We start from the raw sequence: 21225 nt of genomic DNA on the forward strand, positions 1-21225 counted from the left end.
TACGTGTGATGTTGGGGTGCGATCAATACATGTAATTACCGTAAAGGTAGATCCAGGTCTCATTATGGTTTGCTAAAGTTCTGAGTGATTTCAAAGTAACAAGGCCTGTTTGGTTCTGTCTGGCAGTTTCCATTCTGTGAGCCCTGTGGATAGAGTTCAGCGAGCTCCTGTTACACATGAAATGCACAGTCTGTCTCTGATAACCAGATGCCTTTCGCAGCTAGGAATGTACAGGTTGAGGGAGTGTATGCTTGGATCATACTAATCTTTGTTTTCTGGGAGGTGAGAGGGGGGGGGGGGGGGTTTCACTGATGAAATTTAAAAAAAAAATGCTCCATATAAAGGAGTGGCTTTGAGAATCAGACTCTAGTCTTTGAAGTGAAACTGGTTCAAGACCGAGGAATGTTCCCCTGCTGCCTACATACTGAGACTCCTGCCCTGGAATAAATAATAAAAAAAGTAGTTGCATTTTAATCTTGCCTGAACCAGCGGGTCTCTTGGACTTGTTTTCCTCTCTCTCTGCTTGTCTGATGGATTAACAAAAACAATTGTTTATGCCGGAACCGTCCCATGTGAATTAGCTAGCGCCGGCCCTGCAATTCCACAGAGGAAGCTGCAGGTGGGTATTTCCTGGCGATGTCTTTTAGATTGGAGAAAGACTTTGCTAAGACTGGCTTTTCCTCTACCTCCTAGTGCAACACTCAGTCTGGGCGCCTGTGTTACTCCCCTCCAGGAGAGCACAGTACAGCATGAACATATCTGCTGCTTCTCTGTACCTCTTCTCCCCTGGATACAGAGGGCTGAAAGTGCTGGCCCACGAGATACTCTGTTAGACCTGTTTGTGGATATGAAATCTGTATGTTTCTTATGAAGTACAGGACCCCTGTCTGTGCAGCTTGGACGTCTTAAGCCACGGCCATAGGGGTCCGATGGCACGAGCGCCAAATATAAACTGGAGGCCAATGCGCATGTCCATAGATTGCGCGTGCATGTGAGCGCCAAGGTGTGGCAAACTTGTTTGAATTTGCCGCGCGATGGCCAGATCACGTGTGCGGTTAAGCCAATGAGGGCGAACCTCTCCCGTGATGTCACGGGCGCGCCTTTGCCACGCCTCCCCATCACGCAGCTTTGCAGGCCACAGATATTTTAAAGTGCAGGTGTGGGAGACATCATGCGCTCGGTCGCGAGCGCCTACTATGTACCTGGCCTTACGCAGTAATGTAATGGCTTATTCTATTATTTTTAGGCGAACCAAAACCCCCCGACGGAATCCTCACAAAAAACCTTCTAGCGGTGAGAAAGATCCGGTGGGGGTAAGTGTGCTGTTTAATTACACCATGTATGTTTACAAACCTTCTTGATCAACATCGTTGTTTGTTTATTTTTTTTTTGCAAATCACTTTCAGTCAAGTAGGTTTTATCGACTATGCTTGTAAACTTCACTGAAGTTACTCACAAATTTTCTTTATATACTTGGTTATACTTATTGAAGCTCTGCATTTAAGGCTGAAGTGCTCAAGTATTTATGTACTTTGGGTGGTAATTAAGATGAGATCTTGGATGCCTGCCTTGTATCAATCACAAACCTGTTTGCTGTTCTCACAGCTTCTGATTCCTTCATGAAACCTCAATGTGGCTCTAGGACCATTTTTAAAAAACATGTAAATGACACAGTTTTAACCGCGGGCGGCCAACTCCAGTCTTCAAGAGCTACCAGCAGGTCAAGTTTTCAATCCGTCCCTGCTTCAGCACAGGTTGCTCAGTCTTCCACTGAATGAGCCACCTGTGCTGAAGCAGGGATATCCTTAAAACCTGACCTGTTGGTGGCCCTTGAGGACTGGCGTTGGCCACCCCTGGTTTAACCGAAGTGGTTATAAGATGAGAAGCACCGTCAGCAGACATTAATGATTTGCCGCTGCCCGTTTATCAATTCTTTGTTGTTGAGAGCAGGAAATTGGAAGCTTGTGATTACATTGCATTTTCTTTTAAACAAGCCCAGGATTTGGTATGTTAATGATTTTCCATCCTGAAGGGCTCTAATCCTGTTCAGTTTCTATGTGAATAAAGTAGAGACTGAACAGAGTACTTTTACACTCCGCTAACGAATGGATTTGTGTGTGCATAAATCTATATATTCATGCATATATTTGTGCGTGTGCAGTATGCGTATACAACAAATGTGTGGATAAAATAAGTAAATAGTATGCGTTTGTCTAGATTATGTATAAATGTTACTTCTATTTTTAGATCACTGCTGCTCCTGCAGTATACAGCTTAAAATACCTGTTTTTGGTTATTTGATTGTGAAATATAGTCAGTAAACCCAATGGAACATGTTTGTTTTTTTTAAATAATGTTGCCATCGCAGCCAGGGTTTGGCTATAACGGTGAATATTATTAAACCGAAACAGAACTCATTCATTCGGAAAACACGTTTTCTTATGGAGTAGTCTCGCTGTGGCGCAGACCCATGTTTAGCACCGTGCTATCAGTCTCCTGCGAGTCCCCCCGTGAAAATATCCCGCTCCGTTCCCAGGTTTACTGCCGAGTTCGTCCCCTCAGCCCCCCGGACCAGGAGTGCTGCATCGAAGTGATCAATGAAACCACCGTGCAGCTGCACATACCAGATGGCACCAGAGTTAATCGTAACGGGGAATACAAAGAGGTGCGTGTCGTGCAGCTACCATTGGGGGTTAAATATGGCACAGGAGGTAGAACTATGGAGCCTGAAACCCTTTATGTTCAGTAACTGACCTCCTGATCTGTTTCTTTCACTTAAAGCTGCAGACCAAGCAATATCCTACATGTGTTTTTATTTTAATAAGTCTGTACTGTACTATGAGAAAATACTTAGCATTATTTTAACAGCCCTGAATTACATTTTTAATGTATTATTTTGTAACTAGCATTTTTGTTTCTATAGCAACCATTTACAAAGTCGCATTCCTCTTGTGAAACCAGTCTCTGGCACACCCCTTTTTGAGCCATGCTCTCTCTAGCAGTGCACCAATTGTATCTAGTGACTGCATGGTCACATGATCTTCCCCACAGAACTTTGCATTCTTGGTCCTCTTTTGCTTCACTGACAGCCATTTAGTGAACCCCCGAGCCGAGTCTTCGCCAATTGATCAGAAACTTGGATAATTACTTATCATTGTGTGGATTGTATTGATGCACATATTAAAGGGGTGTGGGGGGTAAGGGCAGCTTGGACCGCTGCTTTAAATAAGAGCGTTATTCGTACCAGTCGGGCGAGTGCAGCTTGTTCCTTTCTCCGTGGCGATGTTGGATAGCGATTGTAATGCGCTCTTCTCTATTTCAGACCCAATATTCCTTCAAGCGAGTGTTCGGGACTCAAGTGACACAAAAAGACCTGTTTGACGTGGTCTCAAAACCTTTAGTAGAAGATTTAATTCGCGGAAAAAATGGTATGTTGCAAGTCGGGGTCTCCCAGGTGTCGGGGATTACCGTGCGTGAGCGTGATGTAACCCAAACTTGATGTCCCGCTCCTAGGGCTCCTCTTCACATACGGCGTGACCGGAAGTGGCAAGACTCACACGATGACCGGCTCTCCTGGGGACGGGGGACTCCTGCCTCGCTGTTTGCACATGATCTTCAACAGCATCGGACCCTTCCAGACCAAGAGATTTGTACGGTTTATTAAAACACGTGTGTGTGTGTGTACACGTGTGCACACGTACATATTCCCAGCAAGGAATGTAACACAGTGCACCCCTCCCGCTCTTCAATAGGCTGCTCAATAGGCTGCTTGGTGTCCAGAGCCCCTAATTACGGGAACTCGTTTCCGGGGTTAATGTCGGGTTGAGGGGTTGGTTGAATTTCTGTTGCAGAGATGAGATGTTTTGTAGTTGTCCTTTTCAGTGGAACTAATTTCCTGCAACTGTTTTGCATTTCTTGTTTCTGGCTTCACACAGCCGGACTTTTATTTTTCTCCCTTTTCATAAAGTGCATGTTTTCATTTGCGTGGAAGTTTAGTTTTAATAGTTTAATTTATATGAAGCACCGGGGTCGTGCAGCCACCTCCTGGGGAACATTTGGCGTTGCACTTTTATTATGAATTATTATTTGCTACATTCCAGAGCGACTAAGGCTGAGATTATAGTCCGTGCGATGGCGCTCGCGTGCGTCAAGCACAAATGGCAGAATCCCTATGACGCCGCCTCATGTGCACGCACGGCGCGTGATGGCGCGACCACGTTTTCCAAAGACATTTTTGTCTTCAGCGATGTCCGCGTCACGTGCGTTTCAGCCAATCGGGGCGAACCAGCTTTGTGACGTGTCCGCCACGCCTCCCGGTCGCCTCACAATCAGCATCCAGCCAAGTGCATGTTTGGCACGTAACGTCACGCAGTCGTGCGAATGCACTATAATCGTGGCCTTCTCTCCCAAATTCTTGCCTCTGTCATTTTGATTTATAACTCCGTGGCTCCCTCTGCCTTGTAATGACATCTCCTTTTCTCGTTACCTGCAGGTTTTCAAGACTGACGATAAGAACGGCATGGAAGTGCAGAGCGACATGGAAGCGCTGCTGGAGCGGCAGAAGAGAGACGGCCAGCCGCATGTGGCGGCCAGGACCCCGGGGAGCAGGTGAGCAGTGCCATGTGATGGCTTCTGATGCAGAGGCGTGTCTTCCCGTCCCTCACTCACGGTGTGTGAATAAAACCCGCAGGCAGAGGATCGAGCCGGAGTTTGCCGACATGATAAACGTTCAGGATCACTGCCAGGTGGACGACGTGGATGAGGATAGCATGTACAGCGTATTCGTGTCCTACATCGAGATCTACAACAACTACATCTACGACCTGCTGGAGGAGATCTCCATCGATCCCATCAAGCCGAAGTAAGTGGTCTGGGGGGGGAGGGGGGAGAGAGATGGTCATAGGACCGGAAACCTGACTGCCTTGTCCAGTTCTCCTGGATCCTCACACGGTTTATTTGTAATAACAAATATTCAAGTGCCAATTACAAGTATTTAATTTGTATACTAGGAAGTGGCTGTATAGTTGCCATTATTATTGATATTTATTGTGTATATGTGTATGTATGCACGCACTGAAAAAATCTGCATTTTATACTATTTGTATATTTCATGCATTTATTTCAATGTTGTGATGTCTCTGTAGCCGTGACTGGGTAAGTTGCTGGTACTGGAAACCTTTAGCTTTGCTCCATACAGAACACGCTTGAAATATGGGAGGCTATTGAGTTTATTTTCATTTCTTCTCCTCCCCCCGCCTCGTCCGGGGTTAGAGCTTGCTCGCTCACGAACGCGCGATCAAAGTAAATTGTAGGGTCCAAGCTGCGGTGCATGCGAGTGTGGGGAGGCGCGATACTTGCACAGACAAATATTTTTGTATTTGTTGCGCTTGCCCCTGGTCACGTGCGCGGTTCACCCAATGAGGGTAAACCACTCGCGTGACGTCAGGGCACGTGCCTAACCCCCCCCTTCTGCCCCTCCCCCCCTCCCATGCGTGCAACTAGCTGGCCAGGAATTGCTTGGGCAACATGAGCACCAGCGAGCGCGCTCTCACCCTGAACTATGCCGTAGTTTGTTAGTTTTGACACCTACTGTACATCAAAATAAGATCCTGTGCTTTCGTTTGAAAGTATTTTCTCTGTCTTCGTCTGTCTGGGAGAGTGGAATTTGGAGCATGTTAAGTAAAACGTGCAGAGTGGAAGCGGTTTGTTTCCGTTGCGGGCTAATCTGCGTCGTGTGAGTGTTTAAGCTCCCTCCCCATATCTGTATTCACACTGCAACATTGACTATTTCCGAAGCCGCGCAGGTTTTTTCTCGCTAGCCAGTGATATGACGTGATGGTGTAAGTAAAGCGTGTGCTACTCCAGCACGTGTAACGTGTGTCCCTATTACTTTTGTCAGGTGGAACACGCCGGGGCGGAATGCAGAGTTTATGTATGTGCACCCGGTGGAACTACATGGCTCGTGCCTTTGTTTCTTGTAACTTTCACTCCACTTTTTAGACGCATCCCTCTTATGCCTGTCTTCCTGTACATTGCTCTAGGCCTCATAACTGTCAGAACAGTCTGCATGTCTGTTCTCTTTGCTCATCAAGCTTTTATTTGGCAAGTATCTGCACTGCCCTAGGAAGTTTCTCTGTATTAATCAGGACATACGTGCCGTATAGAAATATCATTTCTTTTTTTGCTTGATAGACCATTATAACCTTAAATGTCCGTGAAATTCCCGAATATTGGACCTGCCGCTGTGCATGTTCTGATTTTTGTCCTCGTTGCCGGCGGTTTTGGTCACTGGTTCTGGTTCTTCACTATTTTTCCTCATGCAGACCACCACAATCCAAAATCCTGCGTGAAGACCAGAGCCACAATATGTATATCGCGGGGTGCACGGAGGTGGAGGTGAAGTCCACAGAGGAGGCCTTTGAAGTGTTTTGGAAAGGTTAGTTCCCGGGCTCCGTAACAGAAATCCTCGAACAAATGACTCTTCTGGCGGTAGATATTAAATAGACCTTTGCTGCGGGCGAGACCCTGGTTTGCAGCAGGCTCCTAAATCGCCACAATGCCGCGTTTGCAAGCTCTGCCTATATTCAAATGTGAAACCGCTGGCACTGCTGCAGGCCATTCCAACTCCTACCGATCATACCAAAGGAAATGCACCCGCAGGCTTGGCACAGAGACGCCGCATTCTGGGAAACGGAGGAGTAGAAGAAGCCTGGTATAAGCAGTTTTTTATATTCACCCAAGTTTTATTTAATACTGGGGTGAAAAACGCACCTAATTAATACTGAGCTCCCGACCGGCTGCTCCTTTCTGATCTTTGAGAGTGAAGTGGAAATGAATCGAATTGGCCCGCTCACTTTGCATGCCTCCTAATGCAGTTAATAATTTGCTGGTGTACCGTGTGATGTATATATTGCTGCACGGTCATATCTTCAGCGTGACTACTGAGATTTATTTTGGACGTGGCTTTAGTGACTTGCTATTAGTAAGGGGGTTTACCCTTTCAGTGCCAGTGGGGTCACGCGACTGTGATTGCAGTGCACTCGAAGTAACGTACCAGCAAAGCCATCATTGTTCATGTTTTCAGGTCAGAAGAGGAGGCGAATCGCAAACACTCAGCTGAACCGCGAGTCCAGCCGCTCCCACAGCGTGTTCATGATTAAGCTGGCGCAGGCGCCGCTCGACGCTGATGGGGTGAATGTGCTGCAGGTAAGTGGCTGCGTTCTCTACAAGCGCCTTGCTGCATTTCTCCTGCGAGGAGGAGGACCGGAGACAGATCCGGTCTGTCCTGACCATGCAAAGTATTTCTGTGCTGCCCAGCAGAATGGGTCACTACCAGCAGAATGGGTCACTACCAGCAGGTTGCCACCTAGAGGGGTCAGGGCAATGTTGGGAGTTAATTGTTTTATTTAATTTTCAGTAATATACAAAGCAATAGATCAGTTTTTTGGGGTGGGGGGTTTCCCACTTTTGTTGAAATGCATAGGGCTATTTGGCTATAGGTGGTCTCTCATATTGCGTCAAAAAGTGTACGTGTAATTGGCCCTCCTAGAAATATTCACGATTAAATGACATTTTTAATAAGGGTTTTTTGTTTTTTTAAAGCATCCTTTTGATTTCTATAGCAGGTTTTAGCAGTGCAAGATATTTGTAAACATTTTCCTGTTTGTATTGCCAATGTTCCCAGCAGTTTGAGCTGCAAACTGTAACAATAGATAATGTTACCCTTGTAATATCAGTATACATTGTAGCTGCTGAGTAACACTGACTGAAGGATTGCTCGAAAGCAGAACACAAAAGTCCCCGGAGCAGAAATTAACACCGTTTACCTCTGGGGACCCCCCCTGCCTCAATCCTGTAATAAGAAAAATTACATTTTGCTGCTTGAATCTGAAAAGCAGCAATTCTGTTGGGCACACAATCAGGATTTATAACTCGAGCATTAAATGATTGCCAGCTTACGTACAAATGTCCAATGATACATCGTCACACGCTTCACTTATAATAAAGGCGGGTGGGGGATGTAGTATCGCTGCTTTAACGCAAGTTTTATTTTTGATATACTGTGAAACGTGAATGGCCTTTTATTTCTCTGGGAAACCTGGAGCCCAGTAAGCCAGCTGCTGCTGTTCCAAAATTACTTTGCAAACATAGAACCGAGAGCCATGCACCCGTGGCTTTCAGGATCAGAGAACAATCTGGTCCCCAAAGACATTGGATAGAGTGAGAAATAAATCCGAATACACTTTTGTGTTGTCCATCAGCCCCATTTAACCCGTTACTGCCCCGTCCTCTGGTTACCATTTGTATAAAGCTGCCGCTGGAGGATACCGCGTCGCACCTGTGACCTGTGTTCTGTGTGTTTGTATGCAGGAGAAGGAGCAGGTCGCGTTGAGCCAGCTGTCCCTGGTAGACCTGGCCGGAAGTGAAAGGACAAACCGCACCAAAGCGGAGGGTAACCGGCTGCGGGAAGCAGGCAAGTAGCAATACGTCCGCGGGATAGATGCTGTTTAGTTATGTTGCCTGGGTCAGGGGATGCTCAACTCAAGACAACCCCCCCTCCCAAACCGGTCAGGGTATCCCTGCTTCAGCCCAGGTGGCTCAATCAGCCCAGGTGGCGCAGTCTTTGACTGAGCCACCTGTGCTGAAGCTGTGATATCCTGCAAACCATATCCTGTTGGAGGCGCTTGAGGACTGGAGTTGAGCCCCTCCCTTGCACTAGGGATCCGGCGAGCCCTGTGGGAGGTGGAGATAGTGCTCACCTGTGGTAGGTGGAGATAGTGCTCACCTGTTTCTAACGCCTTGCCTTACGTTTTGGATTTCTAATCGTATGTATGATGCGATGTAAGAGTGCGTCTGCAGCAAAGTCTTGTGCTCTGTACAGCGTGCCCGATGTTACATCCGTGCGTTCTGCGCACGTGCCTCTCCCTGCAGGAAACATCAACCAGTCGCTGATGACTTTACGAACCTGCATAGAAGTTCTTCGTGAGAACCAGCTTTACGGAACTAACAAGGTCGGGTGTATGGCAGCGACGCGTGTTTTTAAAAAAATATATATATTCTTGTTCAATAAAATGTCCATGTTTTGTGCTGTTGACACGTAATATTGCAAAGTAATTTGCGCTCAATATGTGTTTGTATTCCTTGCACTGCTTCCGTTTCTATATATGAGCGAAAGCGTCCCTAGAACGGTCTCTGACACGAGACGGCTTTTCGACTGTCTGCTTTTTGCCGCGGCCATGGTAATCGCGACCGCGGTGCGATCAAAATACCGCATGGCAATTAGCGTGGCCACAGACCGCACGAGGAATCAAATTAATTTGATTTTGCTGCGCAACGGCCGGGTCGCTTGCTGCGCGGTTCAGGCAACGAGAGTGAACCGCCCACGTGACGTCGGAACGCCCTCCGTCACACAAACCTACAGGCCGTGTATCACTCCAGACGAGCGTGGTGCTGCACAGGCGCAATGGACACAGCTTTAGTCTGGGTGTTTCTCACTTGGAATGCAACACTGTAACTTAGTCCTGTCTGTTCGCCCCCGGCAGATGGTCCCCTACAGAGACTCCAAGTTAACCCACCTGTTTAAGAACTACTTTGACGGAGAAGGAAAAGTCCGTATGATCGTGTGCGTCAACCCCAACGCCGACGACCACGAGGAGAGCTTGGTGAGGAGCGCATCTGATTTAGCGCAGGCTTTACCGTGGTTACCATGAAACAATCGCCCATTTCAAATAACCTGTCGCGTTCCGACCTAATTAAGCATCAGTTTGTCGCTGCTTCTGTTGGATTGTCTTATTCCCAAACTGCTTGGGATTAGAAGAATTCAAAATGCCAACCTGTCTGGGTTTTCATGAAATTCCTTTTATTGGGGCAAAACAATGCCTTTTTTGTTCATTTTATTGCAGCAAGTGATGAGATTTGCAGAAATGACGCAGGAGGTTGAAGTTGCCCGACCCGTGGACAAACCGATCTGTGGACTGACCCCCGGGCGACGCTACCGAAACCAGGCGTTCAAGGAGGAGCTTTCCCGCAGGCTGGAGGATCGCGGGGGGCCGCTAAACGGGGGTAAGCGCAGAGCTGGTCGCGTGGGGCTGCTCTGCTCCATCTGCGGCACATTCTCCTCACTCCTCTCTCTGGTCCTACTTTGCAGAACCGGATGAGAATTCAGTCATAGAAATACTGATCCAAAGCTTCCCCCCACTCCCCTCCTGTGAGCTTCTGGATGCCAATGACGAGCAGACGCTTCCGCGCCTCATCGAGGTCCTGGAGAAACGGCGCAGAATACGCCATATGATCTCCGATGAGTTCAACAAGAATGGTACGTTTCCCTCTGGATATTCAGCAGTAGGGAGACTGTCTCGTGCGGGGGCCACAGTTTGTGTCCTCATCGTGACCCATGGAGGCAGAATCCTAACCCGCTCTACCCCATTAAAATGCAGAAAAGGAGATCTGCGGCTTATTCCACGGGTTCATTTTCAGTGACCTGGGTAAAACGGAGATAGGGGGGCAATCCCGGACACCTAAAATGTTAATCCTGGTGCCTTTGCTGCAGCGCAACTCCTGACTGCTCCCGCGGTGCTTAGGAAGTGAGGAGACGCAGAGCGTTTCATGGGTCCGTCCTGTTGGGGGCGCTAGCAATCTTCCTATTTATTTGCCACAACAGCCAGCAATTCATACAGGGTGTGCTCTACATTGAGTATAACTGAGTCCGTGATCTAATTTGATTAGATTACAAGAGGCGCTAGCAGCATGGTCACTAAACGTCTGTCCGCAGTTGGAAGTCTGAGTGTATACCTGTGGGGGGGACCACAGGTCAATCATTTGGTGATTATATCTTTGACCAAGCAATAAAGTGGCAACTAAAAAGCAATCCCAGCATAAATCATGTGATCGCTACTCGCCAGAGCTACTCTGACTCATAACTGCAACTCCTAAGAAAGATTTGCCGTGACTGAATACTATACCAGCTACACTTGATACAATTGTCCATACATTATATTGGCTACTATTCTTCAACACTATCTAGACAAAATATTTAGGATTATGGTTGTGCGATATGTACTTTTATATTTGAAGTTAGGTTGTGCCTGATTTTGTTCATTTTAAATGTCGTGTATCTGGATTCCACAGCCACCTGTAATCTGCCGGCGGTTTGCAGACTCTGGCTTGTCCTAGGGAGAAAATGAATTATTTAAGGAAATGTCTGAGACTCCATCTTGGTTCTTTCATTTTGTGCGCACGTTAAAGTTGTGCGGAGGAGTTGGTCAGATGTTCTTCCGACGAAATGTACACAATGACAGTGGAACACGTCGCTGTGTGTAGCCGTTCCTTGGTGTGATAAATACGGGGATGTTTCAGGAGTAGGACAAGGGTCCCGTACTTCCGACGGCCTGCGTCGCTCACGCTGCCTGTGCTTTCAGCCTCCTCCTTCAGATCCATGCTGCAAGACTTCGATGGCATGTTCACAGCCAAAGAGAACTTTGCCCAGGGCAAAATGACCGAGAAGGACAGGATGATTGTATCGCAGAAATCCGAAGTGGATCGGCTGGAGAAGAAAGTCAAAACCCTGGAATATAAGGTACGGGGTTTTCCGCCATCGCTGCTGCGCGTGTCGGTGGTATTTGGTACACGTGGTCTGTCTTAACGCTCTCGCCTTTTCTAGATCGACGTCCTGGAGAAGACGACCACGATCTACGAGGAGGATAAACGTTCCCTGCAGCACGAGCTGGAGAACCGTAACCAGAAGATGCAGAGGCAGCTGTCAGACAAGAAGCGGCTGGAGACCCGGCTGCAGGGCATGATGACCGAATCCTCCATGAAGTGGGAGAAGGAATGTGTGAGTGACTCGTAGAGGGGTCTCCTTAAACTGCGGTGCTGGGTAGGATACAGGGGGTCTCCTTACCCTGTGGTGCTGGGCGGGGGGTTCTCCTTACCCTGTGGTGCTGGGGAGGGGGGCGGTTTCTCCTCTGCGGTGCTGGGTAGGATACAGGGGGTCTCCTTACCATGTGGTGCTGGGCGGGGGGTTCTCCTTACCCTGGGGGGGGCGGTTTCTCCTCTGCGGTGCTGGGTAGGATACAGGGGGTCTCCTTACCCTGTGGTGCTGGGGAGAGGGGGGGTTCTCCTCTGCGGTGCTGGGTAGGATACAGGGGGTCTCCTTACCATGTGGTGCTGGGCGGGGGGTTCTCCTTACCCTGGGGGGGGGGGGGTGGTTTCTCCTCTGCGGTGCTGGGTAGGATACAGGGGGTCTCCTTACCCTGTGGTGCTGGGCGGGGGGTTCTCCTTACCCTGCGGTGCTGGGCGGGGGGTTCTCCTTACCCTGCGGTGCTGGGGAGGGGGGGGTTCTCCTTACCCTGTGGTGCTGGGCGGGGGGTTCTCCTTACCCTGCGGTGCTGGGGAGGGGGGGGGGGGTTCTCCTTACCCTGGGGGGGGGGGGGCGGTTTCTCCTCTGCGGTGCTGGGTAGGATACAGGGGGTCTCCTTACCCTGTGGTGCTGGGGAGAGGGGGGGTTCTCCTCTGCGGTGCTGGGTAGGATACAGGGGGTCTCCTTACCATGTGGTGCTGGGCGGGGGGTTCTCCTTACCCTGGGGGGGGGGGGGGGTGGTTTCTCCTCTGCGGTGCTGGGTAGGATACAGGGGGTCTCCTTACCCTGTGGTGCTGGGCGGGGGGTTCTCCTTACCCTGCGGTGCTGGGGAGGGGGGGGGGGGGTTCTCCTTACCCTGCGGTGCTGGGGAGGGGGGGGGTTCTCCTTACCCTGTGGTGCTGGGCGGGGGGTTCTCCTTACCCTGCGGTGCTGGGCGGGGGGTTCTCCTTACCCTGCGGTGCTGGGCGGGGGGTTCTCCTTACCCTGCGGTGCTGGGGAGGGGGGGGGGGCAGGATACGTAGAGCTGGATTATCTGATCCTGACCCCCATTACAGCTGACTCTTTGTTCTTCTAACCGTAAGTTATAACAATCCTCTGTATTTAATGTTTGTGGTACTTTCAGATGTTTTTCATAATTTGGGAGCACAATTTATTTGGAATAACCCATCCTGGAAACAATTTAAAAAAAAGTTTTTTTTAAAACTTGCCAAACTGTTGTGCGGATTATTGAATTCTGCCCATATTCATCAGCTTTACAATAAGAATCGAGATCCGGAGTGGCTGACTCACGTCCTCCAAGGGCCACCAACAGGTCAAGTGTTAAGGATGTCCCTGCTTCAGCACAGGTGGTTGTCTTCGACTGAGCAAGTTGTGCTGAAGCAGGGATGTCCTTTAAACTTGATCTGGTGTTGGCCCTCGGACTGGAGTCGGACACTCCTAGATATTGCGGGCTTCTTTAGGAGCGCTGGAATCGCGCCCACCCGCCAGCTCTGTGTGTATTGATTGCATTAGAAAATAATACCACCCGAAGCCCCGTGATGACCACTGCCTAACGGAGACAGATCGCCGCTTGGTCGCGTTTCAATGTTGAAATCTTCCAAAAGCCACAGTACTACATGGCGGCCATGTTTTTTTTTTTTTTTTTTTTATTCTGTGGTTGCGCTTAGCATCTCTTATTTGTCGCTTCCTCTCCCCACCCCCTGCAGGAGAGGCGGGTGGCGGCCAAGCAGCTGGAGATGCAAAACAAGCTCTGGGTAAAAGACGAAAAGCTGAAGCAGCTGAAAGCCATCGTCACGGAAACGAAGAGCGATAAACCGGAGAGGCCGTCTCGAGAGAGGGACCGCGAGCCAAAGGTTCCCACAAGAACCATCTCTCCCCCTGCAGTACCTGTATGTGACACGATGAGTAGACACTGCAAGGGGTCCGGGAGTTGGGGGGGGGGGAGCACGGGGGGCGTGCTGCACGTGACGCCCTCCTGCATGCCGGGGAGGTAACGCTGCCTGGTGTAAGTGGCGGTCGGATCGCAGTGTTATTTGGGAGTTGCTGATCCTACGTGTTTAATGAGTATCGGTGCTGTGTTCTGGTACCGGGTGTCCACTTTGTGTGCTGTGGTTTCACACTCTGCAGAGTCACTTTCTGGGGAGGTGTTTGTGCCTGACGATAATGCATTTTAACTTGGAAAGCATGGAGCTTCCTGAGCAGAAACCTTTACACCGATTCCTACAGTGATGTCGCTGAGATTTAAACCGCTGCCTGTGAGGTGCCAAACAGACTGAATACACCCCTGGGTGCCATGCATCGCCTTTTAATGGGCCGCTCTGTTCAGGATTGTGGCAGTTTATTTGATTTCGTGTTCTACACATTGGGTTGTTTTTAGGCGATCTGCGCCTTTTCATAAAATGTATGTAATATGTGACGCGTTGTTTGACGCTGTTAGGATCAGTTTCGGTTCTCGGCTCTGTTTCGCTTTATTGAAGCTTCTTGGCCTCTTTTCGCAGCCTCTGGCTTTCCCTTCGGTTTGTGGTTGTGTAGCTGAATTGTTTGACTGTATATAAGCGCACAGCCCACACAGTCTGTTTCTAAGACTACGACTTGTGTCTCACAAGGCTGTCACGCTGCCTGTTACACACCTGCTTCTCTCTCCTGCCTTCGAATGCAAGCACAGTCTCTGGTTTAAGCCGTTGGAGTTCTGTCATTTAACATACACAGTAATCGGGCAACTTCTCTAATGGCAACTTGTTGCAGTGATTGAATGCTGGTCGCTGTGCCGGGTGCCAGGGTTTCCTCTTCATGGCTCCTGGTGCCTGCATTTCCCCTGTGTTCATTAACCTGTTTCCGGTCTCTCTAGTTCCCCGGTCACCCTACTCCTCAGCTGCCTCACAGCCAGCACACCCCAGCTCGGCTGCAGCTGCACAGGCGCTCAAACTCCGCCAGCAGCCTTTCCGTGGCCTCGTGCATCTCCGAATGGGAGCAGAAAACTCCTCAGAGCTGCGGCGGGAGGAACGGGCAGAGGGAGCCAGCTAGGAAGTGTAACGCAGCAGAGAGCGGGCGAGGGCATAACGCTGCCGGCCAGCAGATAGAGGTAGAAGACGAGCAGTGCTGCAGGGTTAGTGGCAGTTTATCGCAGGCGCAAATTAACCGCAGTTAAGCAACAAGGCATTGTCAGGGGAGAGCGGGGTCATGGCAGCCGCTAGCACAGGGAGTGTCCAACGCCAGTCCTCAGGGGCCACTAACAGGTCGGGTTTTAAGGATATCCCTGCTTCAGCACAGGTGTCTCAGTTGAAGTCTGAGCCACCTGTGCTGCAGCTGGGATGGATTGTGCTGAAGCTGGGACTGATTGCGCCACCTGTGCTGAAGCAGGGATATCTTTAACCTGGCTGTTTGGGTGGCCCTTGAGGACTGGAGTGTGCCGCCGCTGTGCTGGTAAAATGTCACGGTCCTTTTTTAATCCTTTCATGCAAGAGTAATTTGTTTTCGGGCATACCTGGCAGTTGAAGGGTTAACAACCTTTGCACCGCTGTAAGCAGCTTGTATTTGCAGCTAAATTCGGGTGTTCAGCTACATGTTCACCTGAGCATTACCCTGCCGAGGAACAGCGGGGTGGCGGCAACTCCTGTGCTCCTGGACCACCAACAGGTCTGGTTTTAAGGAAATTCCTGCTTCAGCACAGGTGGCTCTATTTTCTGCACCACCTGTGCTGAAGCAGGGATATACCTAATACTTGGCCTGTTTGGTGGCCCTGGAGGGCTGGAGTTGGCCACCCCGGTTCCGTCCGTTGGTTCTGTACGGGTCACACATACCCAGGGACCGCCGGCCCTGATCTGCCTTGTTGCTGCTAAGAAATGGATTTGTGAAATTGCTGAGAGTGTTACTCGGGCGTTTCCGAGTGTTACTCGGGCGTTTCCGAGTGTTACTCGGGCGTTTCCGAGTGTTACTCGGGCGTTTCCGAGTGTTACTCGGGCGTTTCCGAGTGCTTCTTACCCGGCCCTTTCTCCATGCATCCTGTCCCCCGCAGTGCGGAAATCGGCGAGGTTTACGTCCAAATCTCCCTCCCGTTTGCAATGCGTATAACGAGAGCGACGTGTCCTGGTGTTGTGGCAATTCTTCTGTCATCGGGTTCCCATATAATCCCCGGCAGACATAAGTACCACTCGCATAATCTTCACATTTTTGCCGATTTTTGAGTTTTCACCCGATTTCCACTCTGAGTTTTTGCCCTCTAACATAACTGGGGACAAGCTAAATTACCAGAAGACACAAGTTGCCGTGATTTAACCCCTTCACTGCCTGAAACGCGGTGGAAACGTAATGGCCAATGAAAGTGTTAACCTGTGCAGGGGCACCGCATAGCTGACAACCACTCTCACGCCATTCTCTACAATATCCCACTTGCTGTTCATAAATCCATTTTGGCATTACTAACCTGGCTCTGTAGTAGCTGAGTTGTTTGCAATGTTGTTTGTAATGACAGCCTAATAGTCTACATCGGGGCTGCTCCACTCTGTCCTCAAAACCCTCTTTTTCCCCCAACATGCCAGGTTTTCAGGTTATCCCAGCTTCAGCACGGGTGGCTCAGTCAGACTGAGCCTCTGAGCCACCTGTGCTGAAGCAGGGATGTCCTGAAAACCTTAGAGGGGGGAGGAGGAAGGTGGTGGCTTGTGTACTGGAGTTTAGCAGCCCTGTTCTGCATGTGTGAGATGGGAGCAGCTATCCTCGCTGCTGGGCAGGGGGGTGATTGCCAGCTGATCCTGCAGGAGAGACTCAATGCTATTTAATGCAGCTTTACCTGATCCCTGCCTATGAGTGCTGCTGCTGGAGGCGTGAATCCTTTCCATGGGATGCACGGGTTGCACGAGTGCCCAGTCTCGCTTCAGCTGCTTCCTTGTGGTGTGGCTGAGACTTTACTTCCTGCCCTGGCTTCCCCCCAGCAGTGACCTGGGTTACAGGACAAAGGAGGCTAATCCTTGTGAGCTTTGATGTGGGTAAAAATGCAGTGCAGAAGTTACGCGATCATCCGTAACCAGGCCACGCCCAGCTCTGGCATTACTCTGATCCTGCTTAATAAACCTACCCTCGGGACCCTACAATAAGACAGGTTATCGGGTGCACACGCGCACTAAATTGGTGTAAGAACGTGTGGTGTGTGTTCTCTTTCGGGGTCCTGGGGACAGGTTGGAGACCCCTGAACGAGCCCCCTATATCTGTAAGTGACTCCAGTTTGCTCCGCCTGCCTGAGCATTAATCTGCTGTTTCTGTGCTCTCTCTCCACGGTTCCTTTGTAATTAGTAATTTATGTTGGGTGTCTCTGTGCTCCCCTCTCTCTCCATTAACCCCCCAGGGGTTCTCAACTCCCCTCCCCACAACAGGTCAGGTTTGTGATATCCCCGCTTCAACACAGGTGGCTCAAAGACTGAGCCACCTGTGCTGAAGCAGAGATCCTTGCAAATTGACCTGTTATGGGGAGGGTCTTGAGAACCCCAGTATTAACCACTTCAGTACCAGAGGGATCAGTGTTGGCACGTTGATCCAAGGTGATACACAACCATATGATCTCGGCACTCGCACACCCCGAGGTCACCGGCTCTTGGCTGTGTGCTTTGTTTTACTGCAAAGTCCCACATGACCATGCTAATACTGCAGTATTGAATATACTAAATGGTATTCTACACGCAGAGCATGTGTGTTACCACCATGTCCCCATTTTTCTCCGCGTGTCTCGCCGGGATCTCCAATCTCAAATCGTCCTATTCCGCATCTGCAGGTGACGGGCCACGTCTGACCTCTGCCCTTACATTGCACGTGGCGTGTCCTTTCCATGCACACTTCTTGTTTGCTGTAGGAGCACAGTTACTGTAGTAGCCACCCCTTGCTGTTGCCACAACGTAGAATAATTGGTTACCAGTGTCCCAGATTTGTTCCGTTAACTTCTTCTGAATTGAATCCGTGTGAGAGGTCCTGTAATCTGCTGTATAAACTGCTGGGCCCCAGAGGCATTGCGGGTGCTGCTTTGCATGTCGTGCTGCTTTGCATGGGATTCTGAATTAAGTCAGATCTGCTGTAATTAAGGTCTCCCACCCCATGATGCTTTGCTTTAAATGATGAGTTTTGCCGCATGCAACAGGTTTTCTGAGAATTAAGACAAATCGCTGTTAGGTTCGGAGCACTCGGCAGGGATGGTAACCCCAGGGAATCCGTTTCCCTTTTATCTCTTATTTGCAGGCGGCTCCCTCTGAACACTCAGATTATCTGAGTCTTTAGACTGCAGCTTGTCGGGCAGATGTCTGCTTTGCAAAGCTGTCACGCTTGGCACGCAGACAGGCCGTGATGCTGACGGTACAATAGATAGACTCTGTGCCGTGTGCAGGAAGCTGTCACTGACACTGCGCTCTCGCGCGCTTTTTCATGCCGCTCCTCTACGTGTGCGGATTCTGTAGAACAGTCACGGAAATGTCATTCCCTTTTTTTTATTTGGACTGAATAAATGTAAACGGGCCCAGTCTGCATTAAAGTGAAGGCACAAGTTGGTGTCTGCACAATGTTTGATATCCTGGCAGCCCCAGCATGGCTGGCAGTGACGTCTCCCCTGATACAGCAAGTAGGGTCATTCTAAAGCAGCTGAAGAAAGTTCTGCAGCCATCTTTAAAGAGCCCATCTAATATTTATTATATGCAATTATTTGCACCACAATACATGTGAATAGATAACCATGCTTGGTGTGCAATAAGCACAGGGTGAGACATGAAGGGGGGGGGGGAGGGTGTTTTATATATTTGCACCACGTAAAGAGGGTTTGTGCTTTCTCGCAGACTTGAAGCATTTAGTCCAGATACAAAAATGGCTGCTGTTTGACAGTGTGCGTTACACCAGACGAGCAGCGGCATGTCCAGCCTTTCCTTTAGCCCTCTCAGATTGGGGTTACCAGGCCTCTCGACTGCTCCTTTTACTGCCCACCTGGGACTAATTGGTCACTGATTCTTCCTGTTTGTCTTGATTTGCTCTCTGGACCTGCTCAGAATGTTCCTCCGGTCCACGGCCGGCACCGTCGCTCGCACTCGGCGGGGGCGGAGAGATGGGTAGACCATAAGCCGCCCAGTAGTGTGGAGACTGAGACGGTCATGCAGCCCTATATCCCCAACGCCATCAAAGTCGCCGTTGCCAGCGAAAAGGCGCTGGCAAAGTGCGACAAGTACATGCTGACGCACCAGCAGCTGGCCTCCGATGGGGAGATTGAGACTAAACTCATTAAGGTAACGAGGAGTCCCGGGGGTGGGGAGGCTTGGGGAACCCCTTCACTTCTGAAGGATGCAAGGCAGGATTTAATTACCGGTTCCTAATCCTAACACCTTGATTGCCAGAGCTGCCTGCAATCCATTGCAAAGTGCCGTATTTATAGCGTGCGCAAAGCGTGGCCGGCACCTCTGGGAGCGAGGGGGGGTTACTCTTATTCTTAAAGCTGCATGATGCACATTTTTAGGTCGATTTTGATACAAATAAAATAAAGCGACGTTGGATCGCTGTTGAAATGCATTGTAGAAAGTTGTGATCTGTGCCGTCCCTGCTTGGTTTTGGGGGGTGTTTCACGTCTTGGGGAGCACAGTGAGATGCACGGGAAGGCAATCTACACCGCATTGAATGTCTCCCTGCGTTGCTGGCGTCGTCCCCCTGCTTGAAGTGAATATTTCTGCATAAACCTTGTCGTCGTCTTGCAGGGAGATGTCTACCGGACTCGGGGAGGGGGTCAGTCTGTCCAATTTACAGATGTCGAAACACTCCGACAAGAATCGCCAACTGGAAGCGGGTGAGTTGCTGAGAAGCCCCTCCTGCCCCCTCACTGCATGCCCTACCCCCTCCACTTCATGGCTGTGCGAGTGGAACTGACATATGGCGGCGTTTCATCGCAGACCGAGCCGGCCCAATTTTTACTTCCAAAGCAACAAATGTATTGCCCCTTAACCCCGTGGATGCTGGAGGGGCCTGCAATGCACTTCAGAGGAATAATACGTTGCCCGCCTCTGGCAGTGAAGGGGTTACGCTGAAACATGGGAACAGGTCTCGATTGAGCTCCCAGCAATCTCCTGAAAAGCTAATAAAGTGCTCAGTGTAATAGTGTTGGCGTACGTAGAACGCGCACGCCCAGTTTCTTGCTGTACGCCAGGAGATGTGACGTACCGAACCTTTATTTCCTCCCTCATAGCCGCAAGCGTAGGTCGTCCCCCTCTAATCGGCCGCAGCAGGAAGAGGCCTCCGAATTGGAATGGACAGATGTAGAGACCAGAGTGAGTATGAGGCCCAGGTACTGGCAATGCCCCCCCTTCCCCCTCCCCCCAGCTTGTATTGCTGCAGGGACATAGTGCTGTTCTTGCTGGGACTGTTCTGTACCGGGGTGCTGCATCTTGTACCCCTTTATCTACTCCTGCTATGGCCGGGGGCCCTGGCTTGTCATCCATGGGCACCAGTTCCCAGCCTGGTGCCGCAGCAGCACACTCACATGTTGTTGTCTTTCTGTGCAGTGTTCTGTTGCTGTGGAGATGAGAGCCGGATCCAATTTGGGACCAGGATACCAGCACCATGCTCTACCCAAGTAAGTGTCTCACTCCTTGTATTAGCAAAACACTGCTCTCCCTGCACATAGCACTAATTACCTGCCAAGCAGACTATATAAAGATGCAGATATCTGCCGCACTTGTTACCTGTGCCCCGAGCTGTGCCGCCTACAGACCCACCTTCAAATATCTCTGAAATGGGGCCACTCTTTGAGACATCCTGAACGTGTTAATTTGACGGCCAAATATCTCTTCCTCCCTCTCTCTAGGCGCAGGAAACCCTGAACAGCCTCAGGCCCCCGTGTCTCGGATCACCACTTCGAGGCCACGGAACAGACCACGTGGTGTATAATGTGTTGGGGACACGGCTGTCCTGTTCCTCGACGTGTACACACTTCTGTATATATTTAATGCTGCATAGACTCTGTCCAGCCGGCTGCTGTGTGGTTTTTTTTATGCGTCCTTTCATGAAGTGAATCTTCTCGTGGTATCTGCGGGCGTGGGGTCGGGATATTCCGCTCTGCGTCCTACATACTTCTAGGTTAATCATGAAATGATTTTTATTTTTTTTCCTCCTGCGTATTGTATACAGTCTCACCCGGTTCTGATTCTGGTCACACAATTTATTCTGAAAACTGCTGCTAACCGCTTAGTGGCAAAAATGCACTTTACCAAAGTTTCTCATGTGGAAATATACTATGTTTTTTTGTTGTACATGGTTTCCCTGTATATGCACCCACCGGGCTTATAAGTAGTTACAGAGACTGATTTTAGTGATCTGTTAATAAAATAAACTTCTTTACATTGCTTTTCATTAAAATGTTT

General features: G+C 49.8%; 1 protein-coding gene and 1 long non-coding RNA gene across 2 annotated transcripts; both read left to right on the forward strand.

Moving 5' to 3' along the window:
• The first annotated feature begins 252 nt into the window (after nt 1–252).
• Nucleotides 253–2594, forward strand: LOC142468843 (uncharacterized). Its single transcript, XR_012788884.1, has 3 exons — nt 253–619; nt 1247–1313; nt 2537–2594. It is a non-coding gene; the product is annotated as an uncharacterized LOC142468843 (long non-coding RNA).
• A 735-nt stretch (nt 2595–3329) lies between these two features.
• On the forward strand, nt 3330–21220 carry KIF23 (kinesin family member 23). Its single transcript, XM_075575404.1, has 20 exons — nt 3330–3428; nt 3514–3650; nt 4493–4608; nt 4691–4861; nt 6324–6436; nt 7085–7206; nt 8371–8473; nt 8932–9011; nt 9543–9662; nt 9903–10062; nt 10148–10315; nt 11418–11575; nt 11660–11833; nt 13564–13746; nt 14706–14963; nt 18871–19104; nt 19567–19655; nt 20052–20133; nt 20368–20438; nt 20670–21220. Exons 2-20 carry the CDS (start codon nt 3561–3563, stop codon nt 20683–20685), a joined length of 2508 nt encoding a protein of 835 aa, XP_075431519.1. The 5' UTR covers nt 3330–3428; nt 3514–3560; the 3' UTR covers nt 20686–21220.
• The last annotated feature ends 5 nt before the right edge of the window (nt 21221–21225 follow it).

Source organism: Ascaphus truei, chromosome 18, assembly GCF_040206685.1.
Source record: "Ascaphus truei isolate aAscTru1 chromosome 18, aAscTru1.hap1, whole genome shotgun sequence".
Taxonomy (NCBI): domain Eukaryota; kingdom Metazoa; phylum Chordata; class Amphibia; order Anura; family Ascaphidae; genus Ascaphus; species Ascaphus truei.